The sequence below is a fragment of the Macaca nemestrina genome, chromosome 10 (genome assembly GCF_043159975.1).
Source record: "Macaca nemestrina isolate mMacNem1 chromosome 10, mMacNem.hap1, whole genome shotgun sequence".
NCBI classification, from domain to species: domain Eukaryota; kingdom Metazoa; phylum Chordata; class Mammalia; order Primates; family Cercopithecidae; genus Macaca; species Macaca nemestrina.
In genome coordinates, this window is record NC_092134.1 from 16,367,229 (window position 1) to 16,382,665 (window position 15,437).

The window sequence follows — 15,437 nt, forward strand, 5'->3', positions numbered from 1 at the left end:
CTAGCTCTGTCGCCCAGGCTGGAGTGCAGTGGCGTGATCATGGCTCACTGCAGCCTCCACCTCCTGGGCTCAGGTGATCCTCCCACCTCAGAGTAGCTGGGACCACAGGAGCCTATCACCATGCCTGGCAAATTTTTTAAGTTTTTGTAGAAATGGGGGTCTCACAATGTTGCCCAGGCTGGTCTCAAACTCCTGGCTCAAGTGATCCTCCCACTTTGGCCTTCCAAAATGCTGCGATTACAGGCATGAGCCACCACGCCCAGCCTTGATGGCAACCCAAAAATTTGGCCTGATGATGTTTTCATGCCTGGTGTCATAATGTTGCCCTAAGAGGCATGTACTGTCACCTTGTGCTATTTTTTTTTTTTTTTGAGACGTAGTCTCGCTCTGTCGCCCAGGCTGGAGTGCAGTGGCGCGATCTCAGCTCACTGCAAGCTCCGCCTCCCGGGTTCACGCCATTCTCCTGCCTCAGCCTCCCAAGTAGCTGGGACTACAGGCACCCGCCACCACACCCAGCTCATTTTTTGTATTTTTAGTGGAGTCGGGGTTTCACCATGTTAGCCAGGATGGTCTCGATCTCCTGACCTCGTGATCCACCCGCCTCGGCCTCCCAAAGTGCTGGGATTACAGGCGTGAGCCACCGTGCCTGGCCCTCTTGTGCTATTAATCTACATTTAAATATCTATCATAATCTGGAGTCCTGGAGAACCCTTCTTGAACCAGCCTATACATTTTTGGCCCACACAACCTCTAGCTAGCCCCTGTAGTGAGTACTGTAAGTGCCCCACGGAGGCTCTTTCTGATCCCTTTTGCCAGGTTCCTATCCTGCAGTTTCATGTGCTTTGCTGGTCTCTGGGGCCTTCAGAGGCTTACCCTTAGACATTGGGGCCTCCTTAGGGGAGAGTCTGAAGTGCAGGAAGTCCCTCCATTAGCCCAGAGCCAAGAATTAGTTGATGTGTATTTTGTGGGACAGGACAAACTCTGAGATGAAACTTAGGCTCCCGAGCTCCCCGGGAGATCCAGCTAAGCCTGGGACTTCACCAGAGCCTGACTTCTTTCCCTTCTCTGTTCTATTTCACTCATGATTCCCTTACTGGTTTCTCATGGGAGCACTTCTGTAATAAATCACGTGCACCTGAACACGATCTGCTTTGGGGAAACCAACGTAAGACAACCACCCACTCCGCAAAGGGCTTCTCCTCCTTTGATCTAAAACGGTTGCACTTGGCTTCAAGAGGTGAAAGGAAAATCAAGACCACAAACACGTTGCACCAACAGATGGTATTTATTGGCTGAAGGGTACTTCGGGAGATGTCAAAAACACCAAAGGCAGCTGTTTGTCTTGCAGCAAAAGTCCTAAAAGATTCCAGGACCCACTTTATTTACCTCTCCTTCTTCTAATCCCGAGTCTCAGCAGCCCAGATGTCTTCCTAACACTCTGTACATCCTTCTTCTCTTTCGAAGCTGATGCACCTATCATATCTGGGTCCAAAGCTTGCCTTTCTTATTCCCTCACGTTTATTATTCTCAAGATATTTACATGAAGAGGACCATTTCTAAGGACTTCGTGGAACTTGAGTCAGTGAATCATAAAATATTAAGGGCAGGATACTGTGAACCTGACACTCGATGAATGCTACTTACAACAAATGAGTTGCAGAACCAAGATACATAAAAGAGAGTGGCATTGTTCTTTTCCAACGGGGACTCCTGGCTGCTTTCGCACTGGTATTGGGGAATTCATGCAGCCCGTGTTGGAAACACTCCTCATCAGACACTGTTTTCCCTAGGACAGGAGTTAAATCCTCCCACCCAGAAGAAAACCTCAGATGGGATGTTCCCCCAGAGGGCAGGGCACGCAATAATAAAATCCTAAATTAAACCATCCCACCTGCCCCTGTGTGTCCCCCACATGTTGCATTCTTTACAGTGTTAACAGGCATGGCTCATTCTTTGCAGTGTTAGAGAATTTTATTTTATTGTTTTGGTGGCATGGGCATAATTGGAGAAACCATTGGGGTATTCACTAGTAACCTACATTGTTAGTTTCCTTGGTTCCAGCAGGTAATACACTGGGTTCCGTCACCCTGGAGATGGCTACAGGGAGGCCGAGTGGCTTCCCAAAGTAATAAAGAGTTTGGAATCAGAATTCCAGGTCTGACTCCCAGAAGACTGTTCTGTTTCCTTACACACCTGCACTTCCATCAATCTTCTCCAGCTCCAATTTCTTGTGCCCCTTTGACATCATCCGCAGGCAGGATGATCTTTCTGATAAAAACCAGTTGCAGAAGTTCCTGTTGCTTCCGTTTGGTTCTTCCTCAGGGTAGGGAAAACAGAGCAGCTGCATTCACGTGGCCCCATTTCCCTCTGCTTCCCCTTCCCACTTGATTATTCAGGCAAGTGGGATTGTAACATCATGGCCATCGCCATAGTAACAGAGCTTGAAAGATGCTACACTGCCCTGGAACAGACGTCTTGCTGGGTACCAGGAGAGAGCCAGGGATGCCAAGCCAAGGGGAAAGTCCTGGCTTGGTGGCACACAGGGGTGAATGTCCTGAATCTATGGCGGGGGTGGGGGCAGGGGACATGTTAATACAGGCTGACAGCAAGGTGGCTGCAAAGCTCCTCCATTTCTCCTGGGGCTTGCACGCTAATCTGCCCACTGGCCACACAGATTGCTTTCTCTGCAATGCCATTGGTGCCAGCCTGTTGTGCTGAGGTTGACAATAAGAGAACAGAGTTGGGAGAGGAATAGGGCAGGCAAGATTCCAGTGGCTTCTGCGTGGTCACCTGTGCCATCTCATCCCAGATTTCAGAGCAGGGAGCATTTCAGAGGTGGAGAAGTGGCTCTGTCATAGAGATCACAGAAGCACAGATGGTTACGGTGCTCCAGGCCGCCACCCTGGTTGGTGGAGACATCCATAACATGGGTTGTCCCTTTTGCTACCAGAGGGGATGGCAATGTCCACAGGAGCCGCTGACAGGCCTGAGACTTAAGTGAGGGAGATGACAGAATAGAAAGAGGAGAAAGACATAAAGACAGGAGACCAAGGGGTAACCACATCTGGGCCAAAACTGACCTTTCTTTCTTTTTTTTTTTTAAAGACAGAGTCTTGGTCACTCTGTCACCCAGGTTGGAGTGCTGTGGTGCAATCTCGACTCACTGCAGCCTCTGCCCCCCGGGTTCAAGTGATTCTCCTGCCTCAGCCTCCAGAGTAGTTGGGATTACAGGCACCCACCACCACGCCCAGCTAATTTTTGTATTTTTAGTAGACTGGTCTCGAACTCCCGACCTCAAGTGATCCACCCACCTTGGCCTCCTAAAGTGCTGGGATTACAGGCAGGAGCCCCCATTCCTGGCAAAAATGGCAATTAATTTAAGGGCTATGTTTTTCTGTGGACCCAGCCACAAGTAGATTTCAGGATCTAGCATTCATTGTTCTTAACATAGTTCATATCTAACAGGCTATGTGCCTGGGCCACTCATTCTTAACCAGGATGAGCATTAAAATCACCTTGTGTGCATTTATTTATTTATTTATGAGATGGAGTCTCACTCTGTCGTCCAGGCTGGGGTGCAGTTGCTCACTGCAACTTTTGTGTCCCGGGTCCAAGCAATTATCCCTGCCTCAGGCTCCTGAGTAGCTGGGATTACAGGCACCCGCCACCATGCCTGGCTAATTTTTGTATTTTTTAGTAGAGAGGGGGTTTTGCCGTGTTGGCCAGGCTAGTCTTGAACTCCTGACCTCAGGTGATCCGCCTGCTTCAGCCTCCCAAAGTGCTGGCACTACAGGCATGGGCCACTGCATCCGGCCTCTCGTTTGCTTTTAGAAAACCATGTCTGCTGGGCCCCATGCCTGCAATGTCTGAGGGGCAGATCAGTCTGGCGGTTAAGAGTGTGGGCTCTGCTGGGGATAGTGGAGTGTGCCTGTAGTTGTAGCTACTTGGGAGGCTGAGGAGGGAGGATCACTTGAGCTCAGGAGTTTGAATCCAGCCTGGACAACCTGGATTTTTATTAGAGACCTCATCTCTAATTTAAAAAAAAAAAATTTTTTTTTAAATGTGGGTTCTAAAGCTGTCCTAGCCCTCTGTTGGAAACTCAGCCCGCCCGTGCTGGCTGGGTGACCCTGGGAAAGTTACCGCACCAAGCTCTGTGCCCAAGTTTCCTCATCTATAAAACAGGGGATCCCACAGTACCTCCCCCATCACAGGGCTGTTGTGAGGGTGACAGCACGGAATCCAAGCAGGAGGCTGGATGCAGTGCCTGCCGAGGATGAAGTATTTGGGACATTAAGTTATTACAGGTATATGGTGGCACCTAACAGCTGTATTTTGAAAATACTTTGGGCCAGGTATGGTGGCTCACGCCTGTCATCCCAGCACTCTGGGAGGGTGAGGCGGGTGGATCACTTGAGGTCAGAAGTTTGAGGCCAGCCTGGACAATGTGACGAAACCCCGTCTCTACGAAAAATACAAAAAAAATTAGCCGGGTTGGCCGGGCGCGGTGGCTCAAGCCTGTAATCCCAGCACTTTGGGAGGCCAAGACGGGCGGATCACGAGGTCAGGAGATTGAGACCATCCTGGCAAACACGGTGAAACCCCGTCTCTACTAAAAAAAAATACAAAAAACTAGCCGGGCGAGGTGACGGGCGCCTGTAGTCCCAGCTACACAGGAGGCTGAGGCAGGAGAATGGCGTAAACCCGGGAGGCGGAGCTTGCAGTGAGCTGAGATCCGGCCACTGCGCTCCAGCCCCGGCGACAGAGCGAGACTCCGTCTCAAAAAAAAAAAAAAAAAAAAAAAAAAAAATTAGCTAGGCATGGTGGCACACACCTGTTGTCCCAGCTACTCGGGAGGCTGAGGCAAGAGAATCACTTGAACATGGGAGGCGGAGGTTGCAGTGAGCCAAGATCGTGCCATTGCACTCCAGCCTGGGCGACAGAGTAAGACTCTGTTTCACAACAACAACAACAACAAAAATAAAAAGAAAAAAGAAAATACTTTACAGGACTCACAGGGATTCTAATCTGCAGGCCTGGGCTATCTGGGAGGCAGTGATTTCTAGGCTCCTCCCCAGCCTGTGGCATCAAGTACAAGGTACTGGGTACTAAGTTAAAATAACCAGCAGGTGGGCTGGGCACAGTGGCTCACACCTGTAATAGCACTCAGCACTTTGCGAGGGCAGGGCAGGAGGATTGCTTGAGCCCAGGAGTTTGAGACCACCCTGGATAACATAATGAGTCCTCGCCTCTCCTAATAATAATAATAATAATAATAATAATAATAATAAAAATTAGCCAGGCCTGGTGGCACATGCCGGTAGTCCCAGCTACTTGGGAGGCTGAGGCGGGAGGATGGCTTGGGCCTAGGAGTTCAAGGTTGCAGTGAGCTGTGATCGTGCCAGCTGCACTCCAGCCTGGGTGAAGACCCAGACCCTGTCTCAAAAAAAAAAAAGGAATGAGGCTGGGCGTCGTGGCTCATGCCTGTAATCCCAACACTTTGTGAGGCCAAGGCGAGCTGATCATTTGAGGTCAGGAGTTGGAGACCAGTCTGGCCAACATGGCAAAACCCTGTCTCTATTAAAAAATACAAAAATTAGCCAAACATGTTGGTGGGTGCCTGTAATCCCAACTACTTGGGAGGCTGAGGCAGGAGAATCGCTTGAACCCAGGAGGTGGAGGTTGCAGTGAGCCGAGATTGTGCCACTGCACTCCAGCCTGGGTGACAGAGTGAGACTCTGTCAAAAAAAAAAAAAAAGGAAGGAAGGAAGGAAGGAAAGAAGGAAGGAAGGAAGGAAGGAGGGAGGGAGGGAAGGAGGGAAGGAAGGAAGGAAGGAAGGAAAGACGGAAATAAGGAAGGGAGGGAGGGAGGGACGGAAAGAAAGAAAATATCCGACAAGTGGGAACTTCATGTATTGCCAGGTCCTTGACTTGGAGCGGAGAAGGAAGACGCATCTAGAAGGGCTTCAAGTCTGAGTTAGGAAGACGGGGTCCCCTTTTGCAGGGGAAGGAGGCACGCACTACACCACAGAACGAGAGACGAAAGTGAAGGTCAGAAGGACAAGACAGGGGCGGGGTTTTGGGGTCAGAAGTGGTGGTGGGCAAGAGGCAGGATGTAAGTGCTTGAGGCCTGTTTTTCAGGAAGCCCCCGCAGGGCTGGGTCCGGGCATGCTGACCCTCGGCGTCCTTCCGGGTGTCCTCAGTGTTCGGTTGTTCGGTCCTAGTACACCTGGAAGTGTGCGGACGTGGCGCCGTCCTTCCAGCAGCGCAGGGTGTCCACGGCGACCGAGCGGCAGAGCGGGCAGGTGCGCTCGCGGTCCAGCCACAGGCAGAGGCACTCCTCACAGAACACGTGCTGCGGGGACAGCAATCAGCAGGCACCAGGACTCTTTACCGCGCGTCCGCCTCAGTCCGGGAGCAGGAGACGCGGTAGCGGATTAGACAGACAACCCCTGCCTTTGGGGCGCCTGCACCCGCGTCGGGGAGACAATGCGACTCTAAAATACCGAGTTATCAATAGGAAGCACCAAGATGAAACAGCAGGGGAGGGGCCGGGTGTGGTGGCTCCCGACTGTAATCCCAGCACTTTGGGAGGCCGAGGCGGGCAGATCACCTGAGGCAGGAGTTTGAGACCACCCTGGCCAACAAGATGAAACCCCGTCTCTCCTAAAAGATACAAAAATTAGCCGGCCATGGTGGTGGGCGCCTGTAGCCCCAGCTACTCGGGAGGCTGAGGCAGGAGAATCGTTTGAACCCGGAGGCAGAGGTTGCACTGAGCTGAGTTTGTGCCACTGCACTCCAGCCTAGGTGACAGAGCAAGACTCCGTCTAAAAAAACAAAAACAAAAAAAAAAAACCCCAAAAAACAAAGCATGAGGGAGAAGGAACAGAGAGGGCTTGGGTGGGTTGGGACGTTAAGGAAAACTTCATGGAGATACTGACGTTTGGGTAAAACTTGCAGGTCGGTAAGGAGTGAGCCCTGATGAGATCTCAGGGAAAAGTGCTCCTGGCAGCAGGAACAGCATGTGCAGAGGCCCTGAGGCTGGACTGTGTTTGATGTGTGGGAGGAGAAGGAAGGAGAGGGTAGCTGGGCTGGGGTTGGCGGGGGTGGATGGGAGAGGGAGATGAGGTCACAGAAGTGATGGAGGGTGAGGGATGCAGATGGTATAGGTCCTTGTGGGCCATTGTGAGGTCTTTGGCTCTTATTCTGAGAGAAGGGGCCATGGCAGGGCTTGGAGCAGAGGAGTGACCTGATATGATCTGCAGTTTAAAGTGATCCCTCTGCCTTCTGGGTTGAGAATAGAACACAAGAGTCAAGAGGAAAGGCAGGTGACTAGTGCTGCAATAAACAGATACATGCACGCATATGTTCACTGCAGCACTATTCACAACAGCAAAGATATGGAATCAACCCAAATGCTCATCAGTGATAGACTGGATAGAGAAAATGTGGTTCATAAACACCATGGAATACTATGCAGCCATAAAAAGGAATGAGATCATGTCCTTTGCAGGGACATGGATGGAGCTGGAAGCCATTATTCTCAGCAAACTAACATAGGAACAGAAAACCGAACACTGCATGTTCTCACTCATAAGTCAGAGCTGAACAATGAGAACACATAGACACAGGGAGGGGAACAACACACACTGGGGCCTGTTGTGGGGCTAGGGGAGGGAGAGCATCAGGATAAATAGCTAATGCATGCGGGGCTTAGTACCTAGGTGATGGGTCAATAGGTGCAGCAAACCACTATGGCACACGTTTACCTATGTAGCAAACCTGTACATCCTGCACATGCATCCTGCAACTTAAAATTAAATTAAATTTTTTAAAAAAGAGAGAGATCGGGCCAGGTGCAGTGCCTCATGCCTGTAATCCCAGCAGTTTGGGAGGCTGAGGTGGGTGGATCACCTGAGGTCAGGAATTTGAGATCAGCCTGACCAACATGGAGAAACCCTGTCTCTACTGAAAATACAAAATTAGCCGGGCGTGGTGGTGCACGGCTGTAATCCCAGCTACTCGGGAAGCTGAGGCAGGAGAATCACATGAACCCAGGAGGCAGAGGTTGCAGTGAGCCGAGATCGTGCCATTGCACTCTAGCCTGGGCAACAAGAGTGAAACTCTGGCCGGGTGCGGTGACTCACGCCTGTAATCCCAGCACTTTGGGAGGCTGAGACGGGCAGATCACGAGGTCAGGAGATCGAGACTATCCTGTCTAACATGGTGAAACCCCGTCTCTACTAAAAACACAAAAAAATGAGCTGGGCGTGGTGGCGGGCACCTGTAGTCCCAGCTACTGGGGAGGCTGAGGCAGGAGAATGGCGTGAACCCGGGATGCGGAGCTTGCAGTGAGCCTAGATGGCGCCAGTGCACTCCAGCCTGGGCGACAGGGCAAGACTCCGTCTCAAAAAAAAAAAAAAAAAAAGAGTGAAACTCCACCTCAAAAAAAAAAAAAAAAAAAGAGAGAGAGAGGCAGGGAGATTGGAAAGACCAATGGGTTCCACCATTCTCTGGCTGTATAACTTGGACAAACAATGCAACTGCTCTATGCCTCAGTTTTCCCATCTGTAAAATGGGGATAGAACCCCCTCATTGGAAGATTAATTAACATGTTAAAAGTATTTAGATGTGACAACCAAATGTAGCACATGAGTCTTGATTGGTCCCAGGTGGGGCAAAAAAATCCCAGCTATAAAGGGTGCTTTGAAGGCAACTGGAGAAATCTGAATATGTACCATATATTAAATAATATTTTATGTTAATTAAAAATTTCCTGGGTGGCCAGGCATTGTGGCTTACATCTGTAATCCTAGCACTTTGGGAAGCTGAGGCGGGGGGATCACCTGAGGTCAGGAGTTTGAGACCAGCCTGGCCAACATGGTGAAATCCCGTCTCTACTAAAAATACAAAAATTAGCCAGGCATGGTGGCACACACCTGTAGTCCCAGCTACTTGGAAGGCTGAGGCAGGAGAATCGCTTGAACCCAGGAGGGAGAGGTTGCAGTGAGCCGAGATCACGCCACTGCACTACAGCCTGGGCGACAGAGTGAGCTAGACTCCATCTCAAAAAAAAAAAAAAAAAAAAGTATGTCCTTGTTCCTGGGAGATGCACACTGAAGTATTTAGGGATGAAGAATCTAAATGTCTACCACTTACTCTTAACTGGTTTAGGGAAAAAAAAATTGATGTCAAAAAAAGGGCAAATGTAAAAAGTTAATGATCAGTAAATCTGGGTGAAGAATAGAAGAGTTTCATGCAACTTTTCTGCAGGTTTGAAATTTTTCAAAATGAAATGTTTCAGGAAAATGATAATATAAAAATCTAAACAAAAAGTTTTTTTAAAAGCAAAACCATAAAAAAGAAGCTGGGCACAGTGGCTCATGCTTATAACCCCAGCACTTTGGGAGGCCAAGGCAGGAGGATGGCTCGAGGCCAGAGACCAGCCTGGGCAACATGGTGAGACTTCCTCCACCCCCATGCCCCATGTCTCTACAAAAAGAAAAAATTAGCTGGGCATAGTGGCATGTGCCACCCCAACTACTCAGGAGGCTGAAGTGGTGGGAGGATCGCTTGAGCCCAGGAGGTTGAGGCTGTAGTGAGCTATGATCATGTCACTGCACTCCAGCCTGGGAGACAGAGTGAGACCTTGTGTGAAAAAATAAAAAATAATATAAAAAAAGAAGGCATTTGGAATAATGGCTGGCAAACAGTAAGTGCTCTGTAAGTGTTAGCTATTATTATAGTAATAATAATTATCTTATGTGTTTATTGTTTATTATCTGTCTCCCCATGCCAGTCTGTAAGCTTCTTGTAAACCCATTCATTCCGAGCATGGTGTACAGTGGGTGCCTAATTGTAGACAGCGCTCTGAAGGAGATTTCCGTGGTATTATGGAGATGTGTGACAGAGGGATCAGTTTGATCCAAGAGGTAGTCAAGGAAGGCTTCCTGGAGGTAGGGACACTTGGGTTAAAGCCTGAAGAACATTTAGCAGTTAACTGGGCAGAAGAGAGGGGATGGAGATAGAACATTCCAGACTGAAGGAAGCCTCCTGTGCAAAGCTCCTGAGATAGGAAGCTGTTTGAGGCACTTGAAGACAGCTGATGTGGCTGTAGTTGGGGGTGCAGGGGAGAGAGGGAGTGGGGAAAGAAGAGAAGTCCACACAGAGCCGCGAAGACTGTCCTGGATTCTCATCATGGTCTGGAGGGCAGGAACCAGGGGTCAGCAAGCCCCGCAGCTTATACAGATTCCCACTATGGCACCCAGTACCCTCTATGATGGCCCTTCTCCCATCCAGCCCCATCCTTGCACCCTGGAGTAACTGATGTCATTGACATGCCACATGACCTTCAACCCAAGGCTTATTCACAGCCTTCCAACAAACTTTAGTATCACCCTGGGATGCCCTTTCTCCATCTTGACCAGCTGTGTGCTTGCCCAGTTCTTTTGGAAGATTCAGTCAAGCAATCACATCTCCCCTGTTTTATGATGTTGCCCCAATTCCATCCTGTTACTGTCTCCTGCAAATGTAAGTACTGATCGCGTCTTCTCTCCTATGCTATTCTTCCTGGTGAAAACCCCTCTCAAAGCATTGCATGACACTTCTGGAATTATTTGCAAATTCATCTGATTGTTTACTAGAGTAAGAGCTTTCTCTCTCTCTCTCTCTATATATATATATACACACACACACACACACACACACACACACATATATATATATTTTTGAGACAGGGTCTTGCTCTGTCGTCTAGGCTTGAGTGTAGTGGTGCGATCACAGCTCACAGCAGCCTTGATCTCTTGATCTCCTGGGCTTGAGCGACCCTCCTGCTTCCACCTCCCAAGTAGCTATGACTATAGGCATGTGTTACCATGCCTGGCTAATTTTTAAATTTTTCTGTGGAAATGGAGTCTCACTCTGTTGCCCAGGCTGGTCTCAAACTCCTGGCTTCATGTGATCCTCCCACCTTGGCCTCTCAAAGTGCTGGGATTACAGGTGTGAGCCACTGCGCCCAGCCACTGGATTGAGAGCTTTCTGAGGGCAGAACCTGGTTTTATGCTGAGTACGGTTCTTGCTCAGATGCTCAGTAAATACCTGTTGACGAACCGAATGGGATTTAACTATGCTACCCTGGACGAAAGAGGTACTTACATGTGAGAATGCAACACAACCCCTGTTCACATAAACTTGAGTTAGGTGAATGGGAAATAGTCATGAAATTTAGCAGTTTTTTCATTCATTCAGTCAACATATTCATTGAGGCTCTCACACTTCTAATTTAATAGTTCTCAGATGTTCTGGTGCCACGACCCCTTTATATTTTTAAAAAACACTGAAGACCTCAAAGAACTTCTGTCTATGTGGTTTAAATTTGTCTATATTTACAAATCTAGAAATATTAGAAATACTTAGAAATAGAAATGGAGACATATTTAAAATATAATGGCCAGGCATGGTGGCTCATGCCTGTAATCCCAGCACTTTGGGAGGCCAAAGCAGGCGGATCACAAGGTCAGGGGTTCAAGAACACCCTGGCCAACACTGTGAAAGTCCATCTCCTATAAAAATACACAAATTAGCTGGGCATGGTGGCATGTGCCAATAATCCCAGCTACTCGGGAGGCTGAGGCAGGAGAATTGCTTGAACCGTGACCCGGGAGGTGGAGGTTGCAGTGAGCTGAGATCATGCCACTGCACTCCAGCCTGGGCTACAGAGTGAGACTCCATCTCAAAACCAAAACCAAAACAAAACAAAAAAAACCCATAATACACAAGCACATATTCATGAGCCACCAGAGTGATGACCTCCTCACAGGCGATACAGCCTCTGGAAAACTCCACTGTACACTTATGAAAGAACTAGAGCAAAAAGGCCAATAATGTCTTAGTATTATTATATAAATGGTTTTGACCTCACAGACCCCCTGAAAGGAATCCCCAGGGGTACCCTGGCCACACTTTGGGAACCACTGTTCTAACTGCTTAGTCAACATCTGCCCTGCCCTCTAGGTGGTAAACATCATGAGGGCAGCCATGTTGTTATCGTACTCCTACTGTCCAGCCCTGAGCTGGCATAGAGTAGGGGCTCTGTCAATGGAGAGGACAAATGAATGGGAATGCAGATGACAAATGGCCAAACAGGAAAGTCTAGCGATACTAGGGTGATAAAGGCCCGGTCCCTGCCCTCCAGGAGCTCACAATCCCTTCCTCAGAGAAATGGGAGGACAGAATCTGGTGTCAAATGAAAAGGTTCAAAAAACCAGGTCTACCCAGGGCCCAGCGGAGGAGTTCATGGCTGTGAGCTGCCTCCAGCATGTGGAGAAAGGGATGAACGTCTACAGAGGAAGGGGGAGGAAGAAGGAGCCTTTCTCAGCTGGGAAGGATAGGATCAGGTGGATTGATGGGCAGTGGGGAAGGCAGGTGGCCCTGGATTGTTTTTTTGTTTGTTTCTTGGGTTTTCTTTTCTTTTTTTTTTTTTTGAGACAGGGTCACACTCTGTCACCTGGGCTGGAGTGCAGTGGTGTGATTATGGCTCACTGCAGCCTCGACCTTCCAGGGCTCTAGCGATCCTCCCACCTCAGCCTCCTGAGTAGCTGGGACTACAGGCATGCACCACTGCACCCAGCTAATTTTTGTATTTTTTGTAGAGTTGGGGTCTTGCTATGTTGGCCAGGCTGGTCTCAAACTCCTGGGCTCAAGCGATCCAGTCACCTCAGCCTCCCAAATTGCTGGGATTACAGGTGCAAGCCACTGTGCCCAGCTGGCCTTGGATTGTTAACCACCCCCTGGTTGTGCCTCCCAGAGCACAGAGTTGGGGTTAAACCAATCACCTCACCCTCACCCCAAATTCTATCCACATGCCCCAGGTCTTGCCCAAAGATCCAGAGCAGGCAGGTGGGGGCTTGGGACAAGAGCCTACAATCACAGGAGCCAGCCCCAATGTGAAAGAAGAGGCTTTGAGTGGGAGAGGCACATTTCTTGACCTAGCACTTTGTGTTCACTGTGAGCTGAGAAAGAAGGAAGCAGCCAGGCCTGGGTCCGAGGGGATGGATGCAGGTGAGGAGGAGAACAGGCAGTCATGAGCCACTACCCCTTATAAAACATAAACACGCCAGGCACGGTGGCTCATGCCTGTAATTCCAAAACTTTGGGAAGCCAAGGTGGGTAGATCACTTGAGGCCAGGAGTTCATGACTAGCCTGGCTACTATGGCAAAACTCCGTCTCTACTAAAAATGCAAAAATTAGCTGGGCATGGTGGTGGGTGCCTGTAATCCCAACTATTCGGGAGGCTGAGGCAGGAGAATCGCTTGAACCTGGGAGGCAGAGGTTGCAGTGAGCCAAGACCATGCCGCTGCACTCCAGCCTGCGTGACACAGAGAGACTCAGTTTCAAACAAACAAACAAACAAACAAACAAATAAAGTAGGAACACGACACCAGGCCCTGCCAATGTTCTTCATGTGCATAATTGCACCCCAGTCTCATAACAGCAAACAGACAGGTCAGTGAGACTCAGAGATGTGTACCTTGGGTGCACAGCTAAGTTGCAAACAGTTGTTAAGTGGCAGGGTTGGAATCCAACCTCGGGCATGTGAGAGGCAGATTTCCATTATGGCCCCCAGTATCCCCTTCTGGTATGCATAGCCTCATGCATCCCCTTCCCTTAAGTAAGGGTGGCGCCTAGTGACCTGCTTCCAACCAGCAGGATACAGTGAAGGTGATGGGATGTCCCTTCTGGGATTAGGTTACAAAAGACTGTGACTTCCAGAACTCAGGGTATCTACTGGCCACAAGAGCTAGGGAGGAACTGAGGCCTCCAGTCCCACAGCCCATGAGGAACGGAATCCTACCAGCAACCACATGGTGGAGCTTGGATGCAGCTCCTTCCCAAGTTGAGCCAGGAGATGACCACAGCCCTGGCAATACCTTGACTGCAGCCTGTGAGAGGCCCTTGGCAGAGGACACAGCTAAGTTGTACCTGGATCCTTTTTTTTTTTTTTTTTTTGAGACAGTCTTGCTCTGTCGCCCAGATTAGAGTGCAGTGGCATGATCTTGACTCACCGCAACCTCTGCCTCCCGGGTTCAAGTGACTCTCCTGCCTCAGCCTCCTGAGTAGCTGGGACTACAGGTGTGCGCCATCATGCCTAGCTAACTTTTGTATTTTTAGTAGAGACGGGGCTTCACCATGTTGGCCAGGCTGGTCTCGAACTCCTGACCTCAGGTGATCCACCTGCCTCGGCCTCCCAAAGTGCTGGGATTACAGGTGTGAGCCACCACACCCAGCCTTTTAATTTTTTTGAGACAGGGTCTCCCTCTGTCACCCAGGCTATGGTGCAGTGGCGCAATCTTGGCTCACTGCAGCCTCCGCCTCTTGGGCTCAGGCAATCCTCTCACTTCAGCCTCCTGAGTAGCAGGGACCACAGGCGTGCACCACCACACTCGGCTAATTTTTGTATTTTTTGTAGAGATGGGGTCTCGCTATGTTGTTCAGGCGGGTCCTGAACTTCTGGTCTCAAGCAATCTGCTCACCTTGGCCTCCCAAAGTGCTGGGATTTCAGGCATGAGCTACCATGCCCGGCTTGTGCCTGGATTTTTGACCCGCAAAAACTGTGAGATAATAAACATTTGTTGCTTTAAGCCACTGAGTTTTGGGGTAACTTGTTATACAACAATCGATAACTGATACAAAAAGCATCTGACTTTGTAGTGAAAACTCTTACTCATTATAGAGAATCTGGGAAAGGATGTTTGAAGCATTTAATTATGAAAAAATGACATAACTGAAAATGTGGTTACTACCAGACAGGACACACACACACACACACACACAGAGAGAGACACAGACCCCTAACCTCAGATCCTCTTCAATCACACAAACCAGGCCAACCATGTCCAGACAGAATTACACACTAATACTGAATATCGGTATAATACGTTATGATTTTCAAAACCCATATACAGCCCTATACATCATCTCATATGACTCTATTAAAATATCCTACAAGTTGCCCAGCAGCTTGTCAATCTTGGGTGACAGATGACATGGAGGGTCAGGGTCACAGTGAAATGCACTGCTCAGGGTTACAGAGTTAGTGCCTAGGATATTGCCGGTGCTCAATAAGCCCTCGAAGCATAGATGACTGGATGGAGGAGTCAGAGGCAGGTGTCAAGAACTCTGATCCCAGCTCAGCCATTCATTCATTCCAAGGAGGCAATGTGCACAGGCCTGGCTGGACACAGCAGGGACTATTCCCAGGAATTTATGGAAGAAGTGCTCTGATCTTTTAATACAGCCCTGGGGACATCTCAAAGCCCGAGGCCACGCCTTGTGGAATGGGCACGGCCAATTGCATCAAAGGCTCTGGACTTGAATCCTGGTGTGACTGAAGAACAACGGGACCTCAGGCAAGTCCATCCCTTTGTTTTTCTAAGCCTGA

General features: G+C 49.3%; 1 protein-coding gene across 2 annotated transcripts in view; it reads right to left on the reverse strand.

Annotated features, from left to right (window-relative positions):
• Positions 1-5,788: 5,788 nt before the first annotated feature.
• The window catches only part of LOC105495201 (ring finger protein, transmembrane 2), a 108,438-nt gene continuing 98,789 nt past the window's right edge, over positions 5,789-15,437 (reverse strand). The window contains exon 11 of one of the 2 annotated variants that reach the window (XM_011764496.3): positions 5,789-6,352. In XM_011764496.3, coding sequence (XP_011762798.1) covers positions 6,218-6,352 — 135 coding nt within the window. In that variant the 3' untranslated portion in view covers positions 5,789-6,217. The remainder of the gene's footprint in view (positions 6,353-15,437) is intronic. The other variant, XR_011608794.1, reaches the window with a different exon arrangement.